Below are 23,288 nucleotides of genomic sequence, written 5' to 3'. Positions count from 1 at the left end.
AAATCTATTTTTATAAATTCTATTTTATAAATTTTATTTTATAAAATAAAATTCTATTTTATAAATTTATTTTATAAAATACTATTTTATAAAAATAATTCTATTTTATAATTTTATTATAAATAAATAATTCTATTTATTTTATAAAATAAATTCTATTTTATAAATTTTATTTTATAAATTCTATTTTATTCTATTTTATATATTTCCAAATATTGGAAATATTTGCCTTTACCTTTTATTTGATAACCCAGTAATAGTACATTATATCTCTGGCGAAATCTAGGGTTGTCTTCCTTCAGAACTACCTGCCAGTGCATGATTTTATATATAAAGTATGTAGTGTAAAATTCCTTCCATGTGGAAACAGACCATAAGATCTGTTTAATTTGTAAGAGGGGAGGAGACTTTCTGAGATCTAGAGGTACAGCTTCCTGCTTTACTAGTATATCAGAGGGATTCACGAGACTTAGTTGATTACATGTTGTCATTTCCCACTTCTGTTCAACCAACCATTTTGTTGGTTCTTAATTCTGTTATCTTCATGTTTGTTTTTAATTCTAATCAATTTATAATCTAGATACTGCCTTTCATTCATGCTGCTAATTTTCAAACCTAAGAACTTCCTGATTCTTTTATAAAATACTACATTTGCTGGTGGTAATAATAACATGATTGCAAGCTGGTTATTGTTGAATTATGGTAGTTAGCATTTTTGATAACTTTGCTTTAATGTATTAAATTTCAATGTTATTACTTATTGATAATTTTTCTCTAGTTTGGTTCCTTAGTATTAAATTTCAGTGTTATTACTCACTGATAATTGTTCTCTAATTTGGTTCCATAGTATCCTTATTTTTCTTTAATTTAGTTCTTTAGTGATTATTTGTTAGATGAATGGCAAAGAAGCTATTATTAATACCTTCTTTGAAGTTGAACTTATTTTATTACTTTCTGTATTAGGTGTCAAGGCAGCAGGAGGAACCAGGTCAAGGAATAGTACCAGATAGAGTTAATGGACAAAGGAGGGATTCCAGATCTGCTATGTTTCGTATTCCTGAGTTCAAATGGTCTCAAATGCATCAACGTTTGCTCAACGATCTATTATTTGCAATAGAAACAGATATACAGATGTGGAGAAGGTTTGTCTATATGTTTGTAGACTAAACTTTATTCACACTTTGTGTATAGTCTTTGTTTTTTGTTGTTTTTTTTAGAGAGAGGAATAGAGAATCTTAAGCTCCGTGCCCAGTGCAGAACCCAGCATGGGGCTTGATCTCACAACCTTGAGATCTATAGTCAGATGCTTAACTGATTAAGCCACCCAGGTACCCTGGGTTTTGTTTTCTAAGAAGTTTATATAGTTAACATTTTACAATTAATTTCAGGCATTTGGCAAAAAAAGTAGAATATAAATTCTATGGTAGGGTTTATTCTCTAATGTAAAAATGAGCTACCCTGTCTGAATTACAAAAACTTGAAAATCAGAGATTTTTTCTTTTAAAAAGCTTGCAAATTTCCTGTAGCATATTTTATAGCATATAATTCACCTAAAGATAGATCTACGAAAGTGGTTTATTACTAGAAGTACTAAAAAAAAAAAATTAGACCTTAAGTATAACATCTAATTCTCCAGTATAGTTTTGGTATAAGACTTCTATATATTTCAGATTATCTGTTGTATGATTTATGATTTTAAAATGCCTAATTGGTTTATTGTTATTTGTGTACTACACTTACACTGTTTGAAAACATTTTATAGCATTATCTAAGAAAATGTTAATAGAAAATTCATTTTTAATAGCACATTTAACACCATTTACCTCTTAATTTTTGCTACATGACTTCTCAATTTTGTTCCCAGTTAAGGATAATTCAACTTTTTGTATACAAGATGAATAGTGTTATATGTTTCAGCACTGAAAAGGGGCATGGATAGGATCTCCTGATATGGATTGGTCTGCATCTTCTGAGGAAGTACATCCCCAACATTCCTGCTGCATCATTATCATTACCTCAGCTTTCAAGATGAAGCAAAAGCACCTTCTTATCCTCCCTCCCCTCAAGTAGGCAAACTGATTTCTTTTCTTTAGCTTTATCAGTAAACATCATTTATCTTTGGACAGCCATTCAACAAAGACAGTTATGGACTTCGTGAATAGCAGTGATAATGTCATCTTTGTACACAACACAATTCATCTCATCTCTCAAGTGATGGACAATATGGTCATGGCTTGTGGGGGTATACTGCCATTGCTTTCAGCTGCTACATCGGCTACAGTAAGGACTTTACTATATAAATTAGTGTGAAAACGATTGTTATGCATCTTTCTTGATTAAAAGTTGAATGTGGTGGTTATTATGTATCATAGGTGCTATAACCCAGATGTAACAGGATCTTTTAGTTACCTGAAAGGACCTTAAATCTGTTCTAGGAATGAAAGGACTTCTTAGGAATGAGTCAGCTAGTGAATATGATTGATGGTGGCTCACCCATACATTTCCATTGCCTTCTTTTTAGATGAAAAAGGAAATCATGCTGTTGAACTAGATATCTGAGAGCATGGCTTTTTATAGAACTTAGAGTTTTGGGGGAACATATCTAAGAAAACTGGATTTTGATCAGAATGTACATGTAAATGTCAAATTTTCTTCCTTAACAGCACGAGCTGGAGAATATTGAACCTACTCAGGGCCTTTCAATAGAAGCCTCTGTGACATTTTTGCAGAGGCTAATCAGCCTTGTGGATGTGCTTATATTTGCAAGCTCTCTTGGCTTTACTGAAATTGAAGCTGAAAAAAATATGTCTTCTGGTGGAATTTTGCGACAGTGTCTCCGACTAGGTGAGATGTTAAAGCCCATTAGTTAGGAATTTACTTGAACATTTTTCAGTAATCTTGACATATTAGATTGAAAATTATCTTTTACCTGTTGGTGGAAAATGTGTGCTAAACAGTTTGTCATATCCTTTTTTTTTAACCTCCAAAGAGTGAGGATTATGTGTGTATTATGCTATAGTAGTAGTTACAAAGTTGTCTAGAAGAAGGACGAGTTTTGAAAAATCTATGTTGATTGTGGTCACCATTACCACTGTTCCTCTGATCTTTGCTCAAAAGTAGTGCTTCACAATTTTTAAGATGATTCATACATAAGAATCTCCAGAGGATCTTGTTAAAATGCAGTTATATAGGTCTGAGGTGAGGTCTATAATTGTCTAACAAATCCCAGTTAATGTTGAAATTGTTCTCTTACAAACACACTTGAGTAGCAAGGTTCTAAACAGCATCATTCCAGTACAACCTTTATCAAACTAAGATATGGTAATTTGTTAAAGCAGTTCCTAAAAATATTAAATCTCCTTGTCCTGAAGGCAGTTTTTGCTTAGATAAAAGTTAAAATACATGACAAGAATTTTTAGTGTCATCAGGGCTTCCTTTGAATAAAGCAGAATAATTTTTCTCTGTGGAGAAGATTTTTTGTATCTATTTGTAAATACTAACAGTTTGTTAGTGATTTGCTTATTAAATGGAGAAAAGCAATTAGGGAGAAGGGGGTGAAGAAATGGAAGCAAAACCAATAGGAACCATGGCCATGTGAAGATAGATCAGAAATAAGGCATCTGTGGAAATGTTGAAAGTGGAAAATCTAATTAGTTCATGAAATATTTTCCCATTTTTAGCAGAAATAGCTGTTACATAAACAGACTTTTTTGGTGCAACGATTATTTTTACTCAGTACTATTCAAAGCACTTTTAAACTTAGGATGCTCTAATGAACTCGATGTAACTATTTTTAGAAATTTGGCGTAAAGCTTTGATTCAAACGGTGAATATGTAAAAGCAAAAACTATCATTTATTGTCTACTGTCATTTTTTATTATAGATTTTCAGTGAGCCAGCAATTATTTTCTTTTATTCATGAGGATATTTGAGATCAGAGAAATAGGAAACTTATTCCAAGTCCAAAAGCTATAATTGGTGAAGTTAGAATTTGAATATAGTTTAACTTTCTTTAAGTTTTAACATACTTCCTTATATTTTGTTAGTAATATAATTAAAATATTTGACTCTGTTAATTTTGTATATGCCATTTTATCAACTTTGCCACTTTTCTATAAAGAGTGTGTTTCGGGAATTAAAAGTATATGGCTACACTATCAATATTTCACTGTCCTGAAGCATTAAATTCAGAAATGAGGGAAATACTCTATCTCCCTCATTTCCATAATTCACCATGCACCATGCATTTCCATAATTCACCTAGCACCATGTCTTCTATATGCAAGTGAGATTCAGAAAACGACTTGTTCAGGATCTCTTTAATAGAGTATGGTAAGCTTGGTAAATAATCCAAATATTTGATCTCTGGTTTTTTTCATGCCTGTTCTTTCCTGAGGTTGGAGGTAAGAAGGCAGTACAGCAACAGTAAGAGTAACTTGTACTACTGAGACTGATGAATGTGGCATGGTTTATAACTTTGTGTATCGATACCAAAACTGGAATTTATGCAACCTGGGACAAAAGTAATACAAAAGTTATTTTCCTAGGCCTGATTTTAATTTTGACAGAGTAGTATTCTATATTCTTTTCTTCCTTTCCTCACTATGTTCCTTCTCTACTTTTCCCTAGTTTTTGTTCTCTTCTTGCAGCTTTCTGAATACTTTCCTGTCTCACTTCTTTGTCTGCTAGCCATATAAAGTTTGGTACTTAGAGTCCACAGAGAAGTTTGCTATCTTGTTCCTTTTTAAAAAAATTTTATTTATTCGTGAGAGACACAGAGAGAGGGAGAGAGAGGCAGAGACACAGGCAGAGGGAGAAGCAGGCTCCATGTAGGGAGCCCGATGTGGGATTCGATCCCCAGTCTCCAGGATCACACCCTGGGCTGAAGGTGGCTCTAAACCGCTGAGCCACCCGGGCTGCCCTGCTATCTTGTTCCTAATTTGCTCTTCTACTCTTGTTCAGTTCAAATGCCCTGAAAGCTACTGATTTGATTGGGAATTGAGATGATTTATATGCAGTCACACAATTCATGATCATTTTTGCATTACCTAATTCATCATTTAAACCTAAAAATTAATTTCTGAAAGTAACTACCTGATTGGGGAGACATAGAGAGAGGTAATTATTTTTTTTAAACAGGTGATTCATTTAATTAGTACTTATTTTAAGTTGTTGTAAATGTTAAAACCAAATTCTTGAATTTACATAATTCTTTCAGTGGTTAGCAAACAATGCTATTACAGACTCTGTAATAGTTTATAATCACATATAACATGAAGGCTATAGGATTTATGCTCAGAAAAGATCACCATTTTGAGTATGGTATTTGTGAAAGTCAGAAACAAAGAAAGGTTAGTATCTGGTAGTAATATACTGAAACATCAAATCTTAAAGATTTGGGGATACCATGGCTTATAAACATACTGGTTTCTACTGGATAAAATTATTATTATTTTGAGTATGGTTGACACATTGTTACATTAGTTTCAGGTATACAACTTAGTGAGTTGAAAGGTTTGTATATTAGTCTGTGTCCAGTTACATTGCTATTACAGTATCATTGACTATTTCTTATGTTCTGCTTTTAATTCCCATGACTTACTCATGCCATACGTGGAGGCCTATAAATCTCTCTCTCCCCTTCACCCATTTTGCCCACCTCCTACTACCCTCCCTTCTGGTAACCATCAGTTGTGTTCTTGTTTTCATAGGCCTGATTATGCTTGTTGTTTATTTTTTTCCCTAGATTCCATTTATGAGTGGGATTATATGATATTTGTCTTTCTCAGTTTGACTTATTTCATTTAGTATAATACTAGAGAGATTATTTGGACTATATATTAGAGTCTCTTTTCTGTCCCCACCTTTTATATGGTTTTAATGAAAGCCAGTTAAATGTAGACACTGTAAATATTTTCTATAAATGCTGTACCCTCTATCAGTCTCTATTAAAATCATGCTATAGTGATACATAATAAGAAAAACATGCAAATTTTAACTATTTTACTTTAGTGAAGGTGATGGAAGGTTATTATCCTAGACAAGTTCATGGCAGTGTGATTTGCTTTATATTTTTTTCTACCTTTCAGTTCTTCCCTATCTTTTCCTTATTTTTTTCCCTATCTTTTCCTTAATAAAAGATTGTCCTAGCTTAGCTTAAGTGAGATCTAAGAAACATTAGCCTGTTGATTAAGATTCCTGAAATGATTCTCTCTTAGCACTGGTTCCTGATAGAGTAGCTAACAAAGTCAGAAAACAAACAGGTGACAAAGTCATTTGACTAAATGTCCCTGACATTTTAGGGATTTGCTGAAAGTAATCTGTTTCAAATAAAAGCTTTATGTAAGTCATATTGTGTAGGTGATTTTTATCAGTTTCAAAATCTTAAATAAAATTTTCTTTTCTTGCCCAATCTTCTCCTTAAAATAAACTACAGTGTGTGCAGTGGCAGTAAGGAATTGTTTAGAGTGTCAACAGCATTCACAGCTGAAAGCTAGAGGAGATACAGTCAGAGGCCAGAAAACAATGCATAGCTTGATTCCCATGGGGAAATCTGCAGCGAAGGTAAGCATACAGAATAATTAATTAAATAAAGTGCCTCTTACTTTACGATTAAGATCTTAAATTTATTTGTTCATTTCAACATAAAGTTAAATAAATCTGACAGAGGTTCTAAAATAGTTATTTTAGTCTGTGGACATAGCATTCAAATATTTGTCTTTAAATATACAGTAAAGATTTGCTTATACTTAATCTTGTCTACTTTTCCAAATGTTTACTTTTCTTGTGTCTTTGATACCTTTTCCTTTGAATATGTCAATTTGTATTTCATGTACTTGGTGAGTTAGTGTGCAGTGTGTTTTTTCCTTTATGGTTTCCTTCTGTAGCCCACACCTCTATTCCTGTACCCAAAAAAAGAAGAGAGAAGTAAGTAGGAAAAATAAACTGGAAAAAAACAGTGTTACAGTTATTATTTATTTTTTTTTCTGGTACTTGGAATGCTGTGCTAATTTTTTTTTTAATTTCTGTGTAATGTATATATATGTATTTGTTGTCTTACATAGAGTCCAGTGGACATTGTAACTGGTGGTATATCTCCAGTAAGAGATTTTGAGAAGCTCCTACAAGACATGGATATTAATCGGCTTAGGGCAGTTGTCTTCAGAGACATAGTAAGTAACAGTATTTCTTTCACATACTCTTAGCTGATTCATATTTCCTCCTAGGCCCAAAGTATTGAGCGTGAGAACTCTTTGTAATATAAAATAGTTGAATAGATATAAGAGGACTAGAAACTAATTCTTTTGATAGTGATTTTAGAATCTTAGAATATTGGAAAGTGTTGTTTATATAAAGGGAGTTAATATATCAGAATAATTATGCTAAAAAGAATAATACATTATTACATATTAAGCACTGTAAGTGCTTTAGATGTAGGAGGTCCAACGACTTCTTGAGATGAGTACTTTTGTAATTACCATTTTATAAATGAGGAATCTGAGGCACAAAGACCTTTAATAACTTTTTCAAGCTAACAGAGCTAGTAAAAGATAGGATTCCAACTCAGCAGTCTTAAACTCCCGAATCTACACTCTGAAAGTAATGGAATGTTCAAATTCTGAATAGCATATTATTTTTACTGAACATTGGATATTTTTTCCCCTCAAAGGAACAGAATTATGATACAAAGGTATATGATGAAATGGTGTGTAGGGTCGTTTTAATTTTTAAAAAATGTTTGTTTTAGTTGATTTTCATATAATGGCACAGTTTCGCATACAAATTATAAGATTGTATGAGAGTCTAAAGGTGAAAATAAAAATTATCTGTAATCCTACTCATCAGCATTTGTAGTATTATCATTCGTTAATATTTATTGAATACTTAACTGCCTGTTTAGTACAGGATGTTCTGCAAGTTTCTTTTTATCAACTTTATAACTTCAATTTTTAATTTTCCCCTCTTCTTTTTGTAGAGTTTTAGTCCTCTCTTGAGTTCTTGACTAAGTTTTATACACATACACATATACAATTTGTTAATCGTTATTAGCTATAGTTAATAGTTAATTGAATGCTTACTGCATTTTAAGCAAAGAACTGGATGTTCTGTTTCATTTAAGTCATGCAATAATCCTATGAGAAAGAAGTATTAGGTTAAATAATCTCTTTAAGATTACATAAGTAGTGCGATGCCTGGGTGCCTCAGCCATTGAGCATCTACCTTCTGCTCAGGGCGTGATTCTGGGATCCCGGATCCAGTTCCAAGTTCTGCAGTGGGCTCCCTGCAGGGAGCCTGCTTCTCCCTCTGCCTGTCTCTGCCTCTATTTCTCTCTCTCTGTGTGTCTCTCATGAATAAATAAATAAATCTTAAAAAAAAAATTACACAAGTAGTAAGAAGTAGAAGTGGGTTAGGATCTAGGGAATCTGGTTCTTGAAATTTTGATCTTAACCATTAGGTATACTGCCTCCCTAGATCTCCATTTATTTGCTTTTTGGTAGCTGTATCATTCCTTTAATTAAACCATTAACTTTTGTTTTTTTCAGAACCGACTGTGGTTCATTTTGGGACCAAATAATGCTGCTGCGCTCTCTCCCCTCTTTTTTCATTGAATCCATTGCCCTATAGCTTTTTCTTATAGCGATCTTTAAAAATCTGTAATAGGTAATAACTCTTTTGCTTTAAATATTCTCTGATGGCTTCCCATAGCACTTAAAATGAAATAAAAGCTCTTCATCCTGGCTCTGTATGATTTGGCTTTTTTGAAACTTTTTTTTTTTTTTTTAAGTTTTATTTATTCACAAGAGACACACAGAGGCAGAGACTCAGGCAGAGGGAGAAGCAGGTTCCCTGTGGGGAGCCCGATGTGGGACCGGATCCCAGGACTCCAGGATCACGACCTGAGCCAAAGGCAGCTGCTCAATCACTGAGCCACCCAGGTGCCCCTTTTTGGGACTTTTAAACAAGTTTTTATATTATGCTATTTGGAGAGAGGTAGAATGTCTCCTATATTTAACATGTATTTCTGAAAGTAATAATCAAAAAAAATTTTTATAATAAAGTTTTATAATTACCTGGTAGGAGTTTTAGAAAAAAGACCATGTTTCCCAGACTCTGTGCCAGAGATTTTTTTCCACAAAGTTTGATGAAAAAGGAAATGACCTTAGATTGACAATGTAAAGAAGCTATTACCCCGAGGGTTAAGTGCTAAACTTTTTAATCACTCTAATCTGAATTCACATTTGCCTTTAGGTAAATTATTTCTCTAGGCCTCATCTTGTTCAGAGGGGTTAATGAAATGTGTTTGAAGTATGTAGGATAGTCCCTGATCCATTTTCAGTAAGTTTTCAGTAAGTGACAGCTACAATTGAAAACAAATTTATTTTGGGATTTAGGACCTAAACATATGGATCTATTGGATATTTCTTATTGGACAGAAATCAGGGTTACACTATGAATTTCGTACTGTAATAAGTAAATATTGAACATATTAAAGGGTTAAATAAATATTTAGGGGTAAATGATTTGTAATAGATTAAGAAGTTAAGATCATGGGGCACCTAAGTGTGTCAGTCAGTTGAATGTCTGACTCTTGATTTCTGCTCAGGTCAGGATCTCAGGGTCATTAGTTCGAGCCCCGCCTTCATGCTCCACTCTCAGTGCAGAATCTGCTTGTCCCTCTCCCTCCTCTCCTCCCCCTCCTCTTGCTTGCTCTCTTTCAAACAAACAAACAAACAAACAAACAAACAAACAAACAAACAAATCTTTAAAAAAAGATCAAGTAAGTTTTTTGCCCACATTTTAATGTTAATATCATTAGCAACAGTTATTATAATAGTGTTAGGATTGTGTGACAGCAGAACACAGGAGTGTCTAGAAAAAAAGAATGGTTAATAAAAAAGGGAAAATGTGCATTTATCTTTTCCATCAAGACTTATAAGGTCTTGCATATGAGCCAAAGGGTACCATAGATTCTTATCAGATTACAAATACTTCTAATATTTGCATCAAGTGGAAATGTTCAGGTAGAGCAATGATATCTCCTTATTTCCCAGAAATTATGTCAAATGCATTTAGTTTCATTTGCACCATTAGTTGCTATTTATTTATCTGTTCAGCAACAGTCTCTGTTTCCCTTATCCTAAGTTTATCTGTTACTCCAGGTACCTTTAGTTTTCAGAATTTGATGGACAAGTTTGAGTTTTCCCTTTAAATTATTTTGAAATGTTATCAGAATAGTGATATGTGCAGGGTCCCTTTGAAGATGGTGATTTTGACTAGATGAAAGAGGTCATCGGTCCAGACATGTGGATAATCTGTAGAGCTAAGATGAAGCCCTGGTCTCTTGTAGAGGTCAGTCTAGTTTGTCCTTTTCTTTCTGGCAGACACTGTATTTTCAATTTTAGACGCTTGATTGTACTATTTAAAATAGTCCTGAGAATTCCTTTGGGATCCTGTTCTGTATTTGATTACCTCACTTTTCCCGAATGATTGTCTTTTAGGAAAATTGATAATTGTGATTTTTTAATACATGTTTTAATTCTTACGATTAGAAGTCAAATTAATTATTCATATATAATGATAATTTCTCATTTGATTAATTTTATAAGGTATATTGGACCATTGTCTTCAGACTGAGTTACTTAATTTTCAAAAACAAGCCAAGTTCTTTCTACATATTTCACAAGCATAAAGCCTCTCATTTATAGGCATTTTTCCAAAAGTCTTTGCCTAATCTTTGCTGAGGTGAATTTATTATTTTCTGCATATATTGAACGATTTATGGACATGTTTTATACTTAAATGTTGTCATATGAAATAATCTTGGTACCTCTTATTTAATAGTGGCATGATCAACTGCTTTTATTTTTCCCTAGGAGGATAGCAAACAAGCTCAGTTTTTAGCGTTGGCAGTTGTATACTTTATCTCTGTTCTTATGGTCTCAAAGTACAGAGACATTTTGGAACCCCAAAATGAAAGACGTAACCAGTCATTTAAGGAAACTGGTAGTGAAAGTGGGAATTTATCACTTCCTGGTAAGTTTCTGTATCTTATTCTCTATCATCCAAAATTCAAGTAAAACATTTCCTAATAGGGGTACCTGGTTGGCTTAGTAGTTGAGCGTCTGCTTTTGGCTCAAGTCATGAAACCTGGGTCCTTGGAATTGAGTGCCCTGCAGGGAGCCTGCTTCTTCCTCTGCCTATGTCTCTGCCTCTCTCTCTGTGTCTCTCATGAGTAAATAAATAAAATCTTAAAAAAACTCCAAAAAACGATTACTTAATAATTAAAATACTGATTCTGGAATTTAAATGCATTTATGTATAAAGTGAGATTGTACATTTTTAAAATAACAACTAAATATTTTAATTTAAGTACCATGTATTTAATTCCAATTGGGAGATGATACTTCTTTTTAAATTAAAACATAATTAAGAAAATGTTATCCTTTACAAATAAAGGATAACATTTTTGTTTGCTTTGGCATTTATTGTAAAGGATAAATAATACATATTCTTTCTAAGAGATTTGTTAACAAAAAACTCTGATAGAAGTTATAGAAGTAGTTATAGAAGTAGGTGCAGGTTATAGTTGTATATTTAGAGAAGCAGCTATTACAGTTGTAGCAGTAGCTACCACTTTGTGGAAGTGATTTATTTATTTAATAAACATTCATTCAGCACCTGGGAGGTACTTGGGTATACTCATGAACAAAAGAGGAAAAAAATGTCATCCCTCTGGAGTTTATAGTCTAGTGAGAGGAGATAGAAAAGAAGTACATGTAATAAATTGCATAGTGTTTTAGAAGGTAGTAGTACTACAAAAAGATAAAATCCAACAGAAAAAAATATCAAGAATGACCAGGAGAAATGGACTGTGAAATTGTTTTTCTAAGGAAAATGAAGAATTATTTGAAGGTTTTTGAGAGAGGAGTTATAATTGACTTAAGTTTTTAAAAGTAACAGTTGGGATTCTGTATGGAGAATATACTCTAGAGAGCAAGGAAAAAAAATCAGTGTTTTAGTTAATGTACTGCTGTGTAACATACTACCTTGAAGCTCAGTGGCTAAAACGATAACTGTTTTAGTCTTGTTATCATAATTCTGTGAATGTGGTTTGGACAGGGCACAGTGGGGATAATTCATCCCTGCTCTAAATGATGTTTGCTGTGGCCTGAGATGCCTTTTCTACTCATATATCTACTGCTAGGATGGCTCAAGAATTGAGGCTGACTGACTTGAAATGGCTCAGCTGGACATATATGTCTGAGGCTTTGGCACTTGTTCTCTGCTGAAATTCTTTGGTGTTCCTCCGTTAGTTTGGAGGGCCTATATCTTTTCGTGTAGTCTCTGTACATGTTCTCTTCTGCAAGAGAGCCAGCTTGCTTACACAGGTGTCAGGTGTTCAGTGACCCTGAGAAATGCACAAGTTGCCAGACCTTTGTAACAGCTGGGCACAGAACTGGCCCACTGCCACATTCTATTGATTAAACTAAGTGAAGCTCAGCCCACATTCAAGGGGATGGATACCAGGAGGCATGGGCCAAAAGGATTGTTAATAAAACAGTTTCACACAACCCGGTGGGAGGATATTGCATTAATCCAGGAAAGAATGGATATTGTGATGGACTAGGGTGGTAGCTATAGAGTTGGTGAGCAGTAGTCAGATTCTGGATACGTTTTGATGGTAGAACAGAATTTAAAATACTGGATATGTGAAAGATGGAATGTTATCAAGAAGGATTATAAGGTGCAGTTGGACAGAAGGGGAAACATTTTTGGGAAAGATAAATTCAGTTTTCAACATGTTGAGTTTGAGATATCTTTTAGACATAGAAGATATAGAATAGGCACTTAAAAATAAGTCTGACTTTTTTTTTTGGTTAATATAGTAGTATTTTAAAACTTTAAGAGTGAATGAGATCACTAAGGGAATAAATGTTGTTAGGGAGGGTAAGTGCTAAGTCCCTCCAACTCAAGAAATAAGGGAGAAAAATAAGTGAAGGAAATTAAGAAGGAACAACCAGTGAGGTAATAGATCAAAAACCAGAAGAGTATGATGTCCTGTTAGCCAAGTGAAAAAAAGTATTACCAGGTTGGAAGGAATGGTCATTTGCTGCTGCTGTGTCAAGTGCAATTAGGACCAAGAACTGACCATTGGAGTTAGCAAGATGGAGCATTTTTGTTGGAATGCAGTGAATGCCTAATTAGAGGGAATGAAAGAGGGAATAGATGGTGTTCCTTGTTGAACTACATGTTAAAGATTATTGAATTACTCTTGCATAATAAGAGGGATAACATGTTTTTTAGCAAGTAGAAACTGTGTTTGAGGTAGAAATCTTAGAATTATTGTCCAAAGAAGTGACAGTGTATAAAGGCACATTTTCTGTGCCTTTGAAGTCCAAAACATTGTCCTATGTTCAGCAGATTGCAAGTAATTTGATGTATGAAGTGTGATGGCAAGAGTAGCAAGAGATAAAGTTGTTGACCACCTACTACTTGCTGGGGATTGCTGAGGGCACAGGCATTGTTATAGGTACTGGACATGAAGTGTTAAAGAGGACAAATTCCCTGCCTTGGTTAAGTTTACATTCTAGCGACTTCTATTATTGAAGTCTTGTATTTTATCCTAACGATTTTGGAGTTTTTCTTGTAGGCCAATGGCTTTCAACCTTGTGTTACTATCTATTGGTATGTCATACTCAGTTTGATGGGTTTTTCTCAGTTATCATTTATTATTTTTATATTTCTCATCATTTTATTAAAGCATCTATTTTGATTACAGGTATATTAATGCAATAATTATATAGTTCCTGTAGTTTATTTTTCCCTTTTAGAACATGCTGTATATTTCATAATTTAAAATAGTAGATGGTGGGTGATGGGGATTAAGGAGTACACTTGCTGTGATGAGCACAGGGTCACATGGGTAATACACGGAGGTGTTGAATCACTACATTGTACACCTGAAACTTAATATAACACTGTATGTCAACTAGCTAAAATTAAAATAAAAACTTGAAAAATTAAAAAAATAGTAGATGGCTGTTAATGTTAAGACTGAATGTACCCTTTAAAAATTGGTTCTAAAATTTTTTTGTTCTTAACTTTTCTTGTTTCTGGATAAGGTGTAGAAAATACACCATCAGCATTCAGCCCGTTAACACCAGTGTCAGTGGAAGAATCTGAGAGCACATCATCTACTCGAAGGAGGGACTCAGGCCTTGGGGAAGAAACAGCTGTTGGCTTAGGAAACAGTGTGGATGTAGTTCCTCCTGTAACACCTCCAAGTGTCAGTGCAGGCCCAGATGCAATCAGTGAGGCACTGTGCACTCTTTCTTTAGAAGTCAATAAATCTCAGGAAACCAAAAATGATGGAGGAAATGAGTTGGATAACAAGGCTGCACCATCAGTTCCAGTTTCAAAAAATGTCAATGTGAAGGACATTCTTCGAAGCTTGGTTAATATACCAGGAGATGGAGTCACAGTGGATCCTGCCCTTCTGCCACCTGCCTGCCTTGGAGCTCTTGGTGACCTGTCTGTTGAACAACCTGTGCAGTTCAGATCTTTTGATAGGTACTATAAATAGTCTTTTGTATTGATCTGCTTATATTTATAAATTCTAAATACTTAAAAGGTTAACAGGAATTTAACTGCTAAATTTTGTAGTTTCAACATTAGAAAGGGATGTTTTGATTTAGTTTATAAAAATTAAAAGGATATTTTTGTTGTATAAAAGGTTTATAGGTAGGCAACAAGGTATTTAAATTTTTATTTTTCATCCTACCAATAAGATGGCTTAAAAATAATTTTAATATTACATTTGCAAGTTACAATGTAAATAGTTTTGTTTGTTATAGGTTAGAAATCACCTCTACTTAAAAATGGCTACTTTTTACTCTTTTGCTACCAGTACTGTCAGCCTTTGTGGAGGAAAAAAAAAAAGTGGGAATCTGTGGATTCCAGTAGACTCAGGAATTCAACAAGGTGCTTAGAGCTTGAGAGCTTGAGAAAACTGATAATAGATTCTTGACTTTATTGGTCCTGCTGCCTAATAAACCTTTTGCTAACGTACCTGAAAAATTTTTTTATGTTATTAAACTTTCTGAAATTCTGCCTATAAGACATGTATGTATTGAGCTATTACTTTCAAACATCAATATTTTTATCGGGATATAAGCTCTAACTTAAAGAGAAGTTGCCAATTAAAAGAACTTTTGTTTTTCTGGATTCATTTGAAAGGAACTTGACCCAACAGTCCATCCCTTTGAATATTTCATTGTATATTTTCTACATAACCACAATACATTAGTTGAAATAAGGAAATCAATGCTGATGTAATACTGTCTTTAATCTTCAAACATCTTTAAGCTTCACTGATTGTCTTAATCATACCTTTATAGTGGAAGGATCCAGTTCAGAATTCTGTGCTGTATTTTGTTGTGTCTTTTTATTCTCCTTTAATCTGGAAGAACAGTTCTTTAGTCTTTCTTAAATTTTATTATCTTGACATTAGAAAATGATAGCCCAGCTGTTTTTGTAGAATGTCCCTCAGGGGCAGCCCTGGTGGCGCAGCGGTTTAGCGCTGCCTGCAGCCCAGGGCATGATCCTGGAGTCCCGGGATCTAGTCCCACGTCAGGCTCTCTGCATGGAGCCTGCTTCTCCCTCTGCCTGTGTCTCTGCCTGTGTCTCTGCCTCTCTCTCTCTCTCTCTCTCTCTCTGCATCTCTATGAATAAATAAAATCTTAAAAAAAATTAAAAAATAAAAGAATGTCCCTCAGGTTAGATTTGTCTAATATTTCCTTAGAATTTTATTCAAGTTAATGCATTTTTGTCAGGGAAATTGTGGAGGTGGCTCTTTTTCTTCTTGTTGTATTCTAACAGGTGGCACACATGATTTTATTTTACTACTACTGATGTTCATTCTCATCATTTATTAATGTGGTATTTTCTAGGTTTCTCCACTGTTAAAGTATTTCTTATAAAGCAATATCATCCTGATCAAATGAATTTAGTTCATTATATGGCTTTATGGTTTCCTATTTTATTCAGTATGTTATAATCTATTGTTGTGATTGTTACTCTTTATGTTGATGCTCAGATTGTATCTGATTTGGCCAGTGAAATTCCTTCAAGCTGGCTTCTGTTTTCTTTTGACACATCCTCATCATAGTTTCCTGCTGTTTTATTTCTTTATGTCTTCTCTTTTCCTCTCATCTAGTTTTCTACTTGAGACTTGCTGTGGGTTGGAACATGAGGTGTCTAAGCTGGTAAAAATTGTTTATAGTAATTAAGATGCTCTGAAAGAACACAGGGAATATATATATAATTTTAGTGGAGAGTCTTTTAGCCATCATCCTTTGTCCTCTTGTTCCCTCTACCTCTGTTTAAAGACGAGGTCAGTGTACTGGAGTGATGAGATTGATGAAGTCTAAATTCTAGGGAAATAGCATATTGGTATATTTATATTGTTACATTACAGGTATAGCGGCTGCTCACTTCAGTCTTTTTTTTTAAATGGGCTTTATAATATAGGAATTAAATTTTTGACTCTAGAAATCAGACAAAACTGAGTTTGAGTTCTGGCTCTATCACTTATTAGTAAACTTGAACTAGTTCTCTCATTGAGCTTCAGTTTCCTTATCCTTCATTTGTGTGACACAGTTAAAGACAAAAGACAAAGTAGAACACTACTGATGTGAAATGATATTGAAGATATATTAATCTCTAACACTTAGCATGAAGAAATCACTCGATAAATGTGAACTTAGCTGTCACACTTAATAAGACATTTTGTCATTGCTGCATTCTGTTGTGTGTGTGTATGTAGAGACACTAAATGTTTGGGAATACATATTACAGATAAAAGGGTTATGTATTCCTAGTATATGTGTGTGTGTATATAAAATGTTAACAAATAAATTGACTAATCTGCTAGAAAAATTAGCAAATAAAGGAGCGGGTAGTTCATATATAAGGAAATAAATACTGTTAATATGCAAATGTAAAGGCAGTTTGTATCACTAATAATGAAGGAAATAAAAATTTAAATAACCATGAGAAAAAAAATAACCATGAGATAGTTTCTTTGATTAAATTAGCAAAGATTTAAAAGATGATACCTAGTGTTACTGAGGGTACGAAGAAACACATTGTCGGGAGGTCATATTAATACAATGTATTTGAGGGAAAATTGGCAGTATTAATTAAAATTTAAAATATGTAAATATAATTACTTTTAGAAATTAATACAGAAGATACACACAAGTATAACATTTTTTTTTCTGGAGAAATATCATAGTTAAGCTAATACTATTAAGCTATTAAGCTGTGGAGTTCTAATCTAAAAGCATTTTTTAGTTAAGTAACTTCAAATTGATACTATTTTTTATTCTTTACAGATGACGAAAACTTAGGCACAGGGAAATTAAGTAGGTAGTTAAGCTCTTATGCTAGTAAATGTTGGAAGTTAAGTTTTGAAGCATGGATGACTGACTCTAGACCTTGTCATTTGGTGGTGTTATGCATCATAGTTACCAATCTATGAAAGATTGGTTCCATATGCTATTTTCTACACATACAGGAACTAGTATGTAGCCATTAAAGTGAGAAAAGCAGAACATTATGTATTGGTGTAAAATGATACTGTAGATACATTATTAAATGAAAAAGTGGTATACAAAATAGTTTGGAATTTATGATCTTTTAAAAAAATAGATGTATCTGTTCATATATGCCTCAAAATGTATATTTAAAACTGTTCATAGCAATGGCTGTATTTTGAGAGTGGGAAGAGATAAATAGTTTTTAAGATATTCTTAATTTTGGTAATTTGCTTAAATGTTTATTACTCTTAGATGAGTAGTCAAATACTTAGTGAGGGTAGATTTGTAAATTTAATATATCTTATTAATCTAGTCAGAGAATTTCCTTATAAATGTCCCAAATTTCAGTGAGTGGGTTGTGAACTTACTTAGGGAAACAATGCCTCAGTAATACATATTAAAGAGTTTATTAAAATAGAAAACAGAGGGGAATTTCTGTGATAATATTTTTCAGGATGTTATTTGGAACTTATATGTCTGGTATGCACTTAATGTATTGTCCGATGGCAAGCAAAGTGCTCTGTTTCCACCCCCCCTCTTTTTCTTAGCAAGAGACACCTTTTGAAAAACTATTCTCGCGCAGGCTTAGGCCAGTGGAATATCTTTGGGAATTTCAAAGCATCCCTCTGATCATGTATTTATCTCTGGAATGCTGTGTCAGAAATCACAACTCTCCTCATATCTTAAGAATTATCAACTCTCAAGCAATAGCTGGAAAGTTTAGAGTAACAGCTACATGAGTGGGACCTTGCTGAAAGGCTGCCAGGTTGTGAGCCTTTGTGGATGGCAAGGTGTTTGTGTTCATTCCCATGCCAAAGTTCTTGCTCTTATCTAATTTGAAGATCCTCTCTGGTGATTAGTGGATGCCAGGGATTTATCTTGATAAAGTTCAAGGGCTTGTCTGGCTTTTCAATTAGATCCTTAGGGAGTAAAGTGCTAGGCTTAAAATGCTCTTTTCTCCTTTAGTGAACTATTTGCATGATAAATAAAATAGCGTTTATGTGAAAGTTTATGATATTTGAAACTGATATGGTTCTGAAATGGAACTTCTGAACCGTAGTGATTTGGAAGACATTGTTGCTCTTTGTTGTGACTAAATAAAACTTTACAGAAATCTTTGTTGTTCATATTAAAAAAAAATGCCAACAGTGTTTACACTTTCTGTATGTGGAATGTTAGGAAACTTTGTCATCTGTAAAATGGAGATGATAATACGTAGTTCTTAATTCATGGATTGTTATAAATAATTCATATATATTCTAAGTATAGTGCTTCACAGGTACTTATTATTCATTAAAGCCAGTGAGTTTGTAAAGAAAATTATAGTACGTGGGGTACCTGGGTGGCTCAGTTGCTTAAGTATTGGTCTCTTGATTTTGCTCAGGTTATGATCTCAGGGTCCTAGGATTGAGCCCTGGGTCAGGCTCTGCGCTTGGCAGGGAGTCTGCTTCTCTCCCTGTCCCTCTGTCCCTCCCCCTTCATGCATGCATGAATGTGTGCACTCTCTTTTTCTCTCCCCCTAAAGATAAATAAATGTTTAAGTCTTTAAAAAAATGATAATATGTAAAATTTTATATCTTAATATTTGGTTTTTAATTGACAATTTGGAAAATTGCTTATAAAGCTAAAAGACATATCTGCCTTACAAATTCTTCATGCCAGAAAGTTTGAAGTGCTTTTTGTTAAAGTTGATGGCAGATACTAAAAATTTAGTTATTGCTTCTTAAGTATTAACAAAGGATTTCAGTAAGTCTCTTACATAGAAACTTAAGCTGTACCTGGAGAACAAAGCCAGAAATATCCCTAGCAAATTTCTTGGCATGTAGGATCTCAAACTTGTGTCAGATGTGTGTTGTGTTTTCTTTGTGTTTTCCAAAGTATTTTAGAACGTTTTGAAATATTAGTCCTTTCGTGATCATTCTTGAGTACTGGTAAAGATAAATTTCTGCAGTTTTTTTTTTTTTTTAAACTGTAGGTAGGACATGCTTTATTAGTTTACAATAGCTTACAGATCACCTTTATTGAAAACTTTAGTTTTTTACATGAAACCCTTATGACAATGGAAACAGTAAAGGAAAATATCCTGAAATCTACCTGCTGCTTTTTTTTTTGTCCTTTAATTTGGATCATTACGACTTTTAATTTTCTTTATTTTTATATGGTCCAAAGCTGAAGCATTATTAATTATTTTGCTTTCTCAGAAATCATTTGAATCAGCCAAAGAATTTGGAAATTGATTAATTTTCTTTCTCTATTTTTTTTAAACTAATTTCTTTTTTTTTTTAAATTTTTTAAAAATTTTTTGTTTATTTATGATAGTCACAGAGAGAGAGAGAGAGAGGCAGAGACACAGGCAGAGGGAGAAGCAGGCTCCATGCACCGGGAGCCCGATGTGGGATTTGATCCCGGGTCTCCAGGATCGCGCCCTGGGCCAAAGGCAGGCGCCAAACCGCTGCGCCACCCAGGGATCCCTCTTTCTCTATTAAGTACATAAGTAGGCTAAAAAATTGAAAACTTTATCCATTTGTGAGCATATGTATTTTTTATTTTGGTAGTAATACATGCATAATTTAATATCTTGGAAATCTTTATTACTGCTGCTTGTAGATGATTATACTATAGGATTGTGTTTAAATGTTAAAATGAGGGCAGCCCAGGTGGCTCAGTGGTTTAGTGCTGCCTGCAGCTCAGGGCATGATCCTGGAGGCCTGGGATCAAGTCCCGCGTCGGGCTCCCTGCATGCAGCCTGCTTCTTCCTCTGCCTGTGTCTCTGCCTCTCTCTCTCTCTCTCTCTCTGTGTCTCTCATGAGTAAATAAATCTTTTTAAAAAAATGTTAAAATGATTGTGGTAATGGTTGCACAACTCTGTGAACATGCCAAAAACCATTAATTGGTTTTGTACAATGTGTGAATTATATCTCAGTAAAACTTAAGAAAAAGGTCAATATGAGAAAACAGTTCAAATTGGAGGCTCCTGTTTAGACAAACCTGGAATTGTAGGGCCTTTACTTTGACAAGTTACTTTACCATCTGAGCTTTACTATTTTAACTTTTAAAGTGAAGGTAATATGTATGTTAGGACTACTTGGAGAATTAGGTAATAATTCTTGGCATATTGTCAGTTTAAATCATAGCTATTAATTTATAAATTTATATAATAGGATCATGTGAGAACACAATAGTGTATTATAAGCTTTGACTTGAAGATTCTGGGGAGGCTTATCTTTAAGAAAGGTTTTGAAAGATGAGAAGGAAGAGGTTACTGGCTAGCACGGCTAAGAAAGCTGCATCCTGGCTGAGGAATAGTATATGCAAAGGGTCAGAGTTGTAAAATGATGTATATGCTGAGGAACCATAGAGCATAGAGCAGAAGTGTGTGAGGAATGCTAGATAAAATGTAGGTACCTGCACTTTGGATGTATTAGGAATGAGAATATGAGGAAGATCTTAGAAAATATTTACTGAATTATAATAAAGAATAAGTATACATGATTGATAGCATTATTAATGATAGTAGTTTAAAGGGTTAGAAATGAGATCAAGTTTTTGTTACTTTTAATCAACCATGTTGTCTTTGACAAATAGTGATTGTGTATACTAAGGAACATTTGTAGTAAATTTACCAGTTTTGCAATGTTTTGTTGTGAAAATATTCAGAGAAGTTGAAAGAATTCTACAATGAGTGCCCACAAACCCATCACTGAGATACTGCAATTAACCTTTCATTCTATTTGCTTCATCATATGATTCTTCATATACCCTTCCCTCTATCCATCAGTCTTATTTTTTGTGTGTGTTTCAATAGACATTGGTTCACTTCATAAACATTTCAGTATGCAGATCTTTTAACTAGAGTTCAGTGTAGTTTTTTAAGGTAAAATGTACATACATTGAATGGCACCAATCTTAAGTGTACCATTTGATGAGTTTTGACAACTTTGTACACCTGTGTAAACCAAATCCTCAATCAAGACATCAGTCTTGAAAGTTCCCTGATGCTACTTCCCAGCTAGAGGAAATTATTCTTTGATCTTCTTCTACCATAGGTTAGTTAGGCCTTTTCTAGAACTTCATGTAAAAGGAAATATAAAATTTATGTTCCTTTGTATAAGGCTTTCTTCACTCAACATAATGCTTTTGAAATTCACCTATATTTATCAACAGTTTCTTTTAATTGCTAGTATTGTTTCATTGTATAAACATATCACTCATTTTTGGAAGGATTCTGAGCTATATCTAGTTTTTGGCTATTAGATAAGGCTTCTTGTACATAATTTTTGTGAGCATAAGTTATCTTGGGGAAATTCCTAAGAGTTGGTTGGTACATTGGGTAGTTATAGGTCTTAAATTTCAATTATGGAAAAAATATTTTCAGTTTTCTATATTTTCAGTTTTCTAGTATCATTTTCTGTTGCTCATTTCAGTGATTATTATATTAGTGAACTAGACCTTGCTAGTTCTTTCTTTTGTGAACAAATATGAGAGTAAATTCTGCACAGCATTCCTCCCTCTAAAATAGATTGCTAGGGTATGTACCTAGAGATTTTCTTAAACAATAGGTTAATGAATTTCTGCCTTGAGTAGGAAATGCATAATAATAAATGTAATTTTTTTGGAATTATTTTGAGTGTACCTTTAGTGTGCGCACATGGGAGTGCGTGTGTGTGCCTACACAAACATATATGGTCATATCTGCTCCCTGTAAAGTCAATAATCTTCATCTGATATAAGCTACCATGATTTAAACACACCATTTTGGATTGAGGGCTCAGGTGGCTGTTGCTTCTATTTTTTAGTGTATAGTTAACATCGGCAGTCACCCTTATAATGATGTGACACCAGCTACCCCCAAGTACATTGAATAAGCCATGCCTAACAGAAGAGAACTTGATTTAATTGGCAACAGTGTTTGCCGTCACATGATAGGCACTGAAGTAAAACAGAACCTATTTCGCTGCTTTGTATTATCTTTCTTTAGTATAACAACAAAAACAAAGTGTATTTTTAAGGTACTGGAATTACATAATTTCCACTTTTGAATACATTTATTTGGATCAAGTATCTAAGTAACTTTATTTAGAAACTGAATACTTTAAAGCTGTTAAGGGAATACTTGAAGCTTGCAGTTACAATATTGTCAACAAAAGATGTGATTAAATAAATTGAATGTTGAAGACTTTAGGCTTATGGTTAACACCAGGTAATTAAAAGTAAGCACTGCTGTGGGAGTGCATTATATATCAGCTGTCCTCCTTACCTCATTAACTGGGTTTTTGCATGTTTATGGAGCTAACTTCAATTAAAAATGCCTTTTAGTTATGCCTAATAAGGTCCTTTAGTTACTATTTTGGTATAAAGTATTACACTTTAATTGAAATTGGTTTATCATAAATACCTATGTTTGAATAATAGACAAAATAAATAAATTTGATTATTTGGAAATTTTTGCATCTAGCTTTTATACCTGTGCATTGTTTTTTTCTACATAATATTATCAAAAGATAGTCTTTGGGGATTAAAAGGAAAAAATTAGATTATATACATGTTAAAAATGGTTTATCTGCATTTTCTTTTTTACCTTAGATTTCTAAGGTTTTATGATTTCAAATTAGTGGTGCTTTAAAATCCATGTAGAAACATGTTGTTTTCTGCTTCAATTCTGAGGTTAAGAAAAAGTTAATTACTTTT

At 33.5% G+C, this 23,288-nt stretch overlaps 1 protein-coding gene across 10 annotated transcripts in view; it reads left to right on the top strand.

Moving 5' to 3' along the window:
* LRBA (LPS responsive beige-like anchor protein) overlaps positions 1–23,288 on the top strand; it is a 729,491-nt gene that overhangs the window by 174,529 nt on the left and 531,674 nt on the right. For all 10 annotated transcript variants that reach the window (XM_072724802.1, XM_072724799.1, XM_072724798.1 and 7 more), the window contains exons 24-30: positions 964–1,142; positions 2,127–2,280; positions 2,664–2,844; positions 6,437–6,564; positions 7,065–7,172; positions 10,875–11,034; positions 14,124–14,571. In XM_072724802.1, the coding sequence (XP_072580903.1) occupies positions 964–1,142; positions 2,127–2,280; positions 2,664–2,844; positions 6,437–6,564; positions 7,065–7,172; positions 10,875–11,034; positions 14,124–14,571 (1,358 nt within the window). The remainder of the gene's footprint in view (positions 1–963; positions 1,143–2,126; positions 2,281–2,663; positions 2,845–6,436; positions 6,565–7,064; positions 7,173–10,874; positions 11,035–14,123; positions 14,572–23,288) is intronic.

Source organism: Vulpes vulpes, chromosome 10 (genome assembly GCF_048418805.1).
Source record: "Vulpes vulpes isolate BD-2025 chromosome 10, VulVul3, whole genome shotgun sequence".
NCBI classification, from domain to species: Eukaryota; Metazoa; Chordata; class Mammalia; order Carnivora; family Canidae; genus Vulpes; species Vulpes vulpes.
Note: the sequence above shows the minus strand (reverse complement) of the source record. Positions and strands in the feature narration are given on the sequence as shown.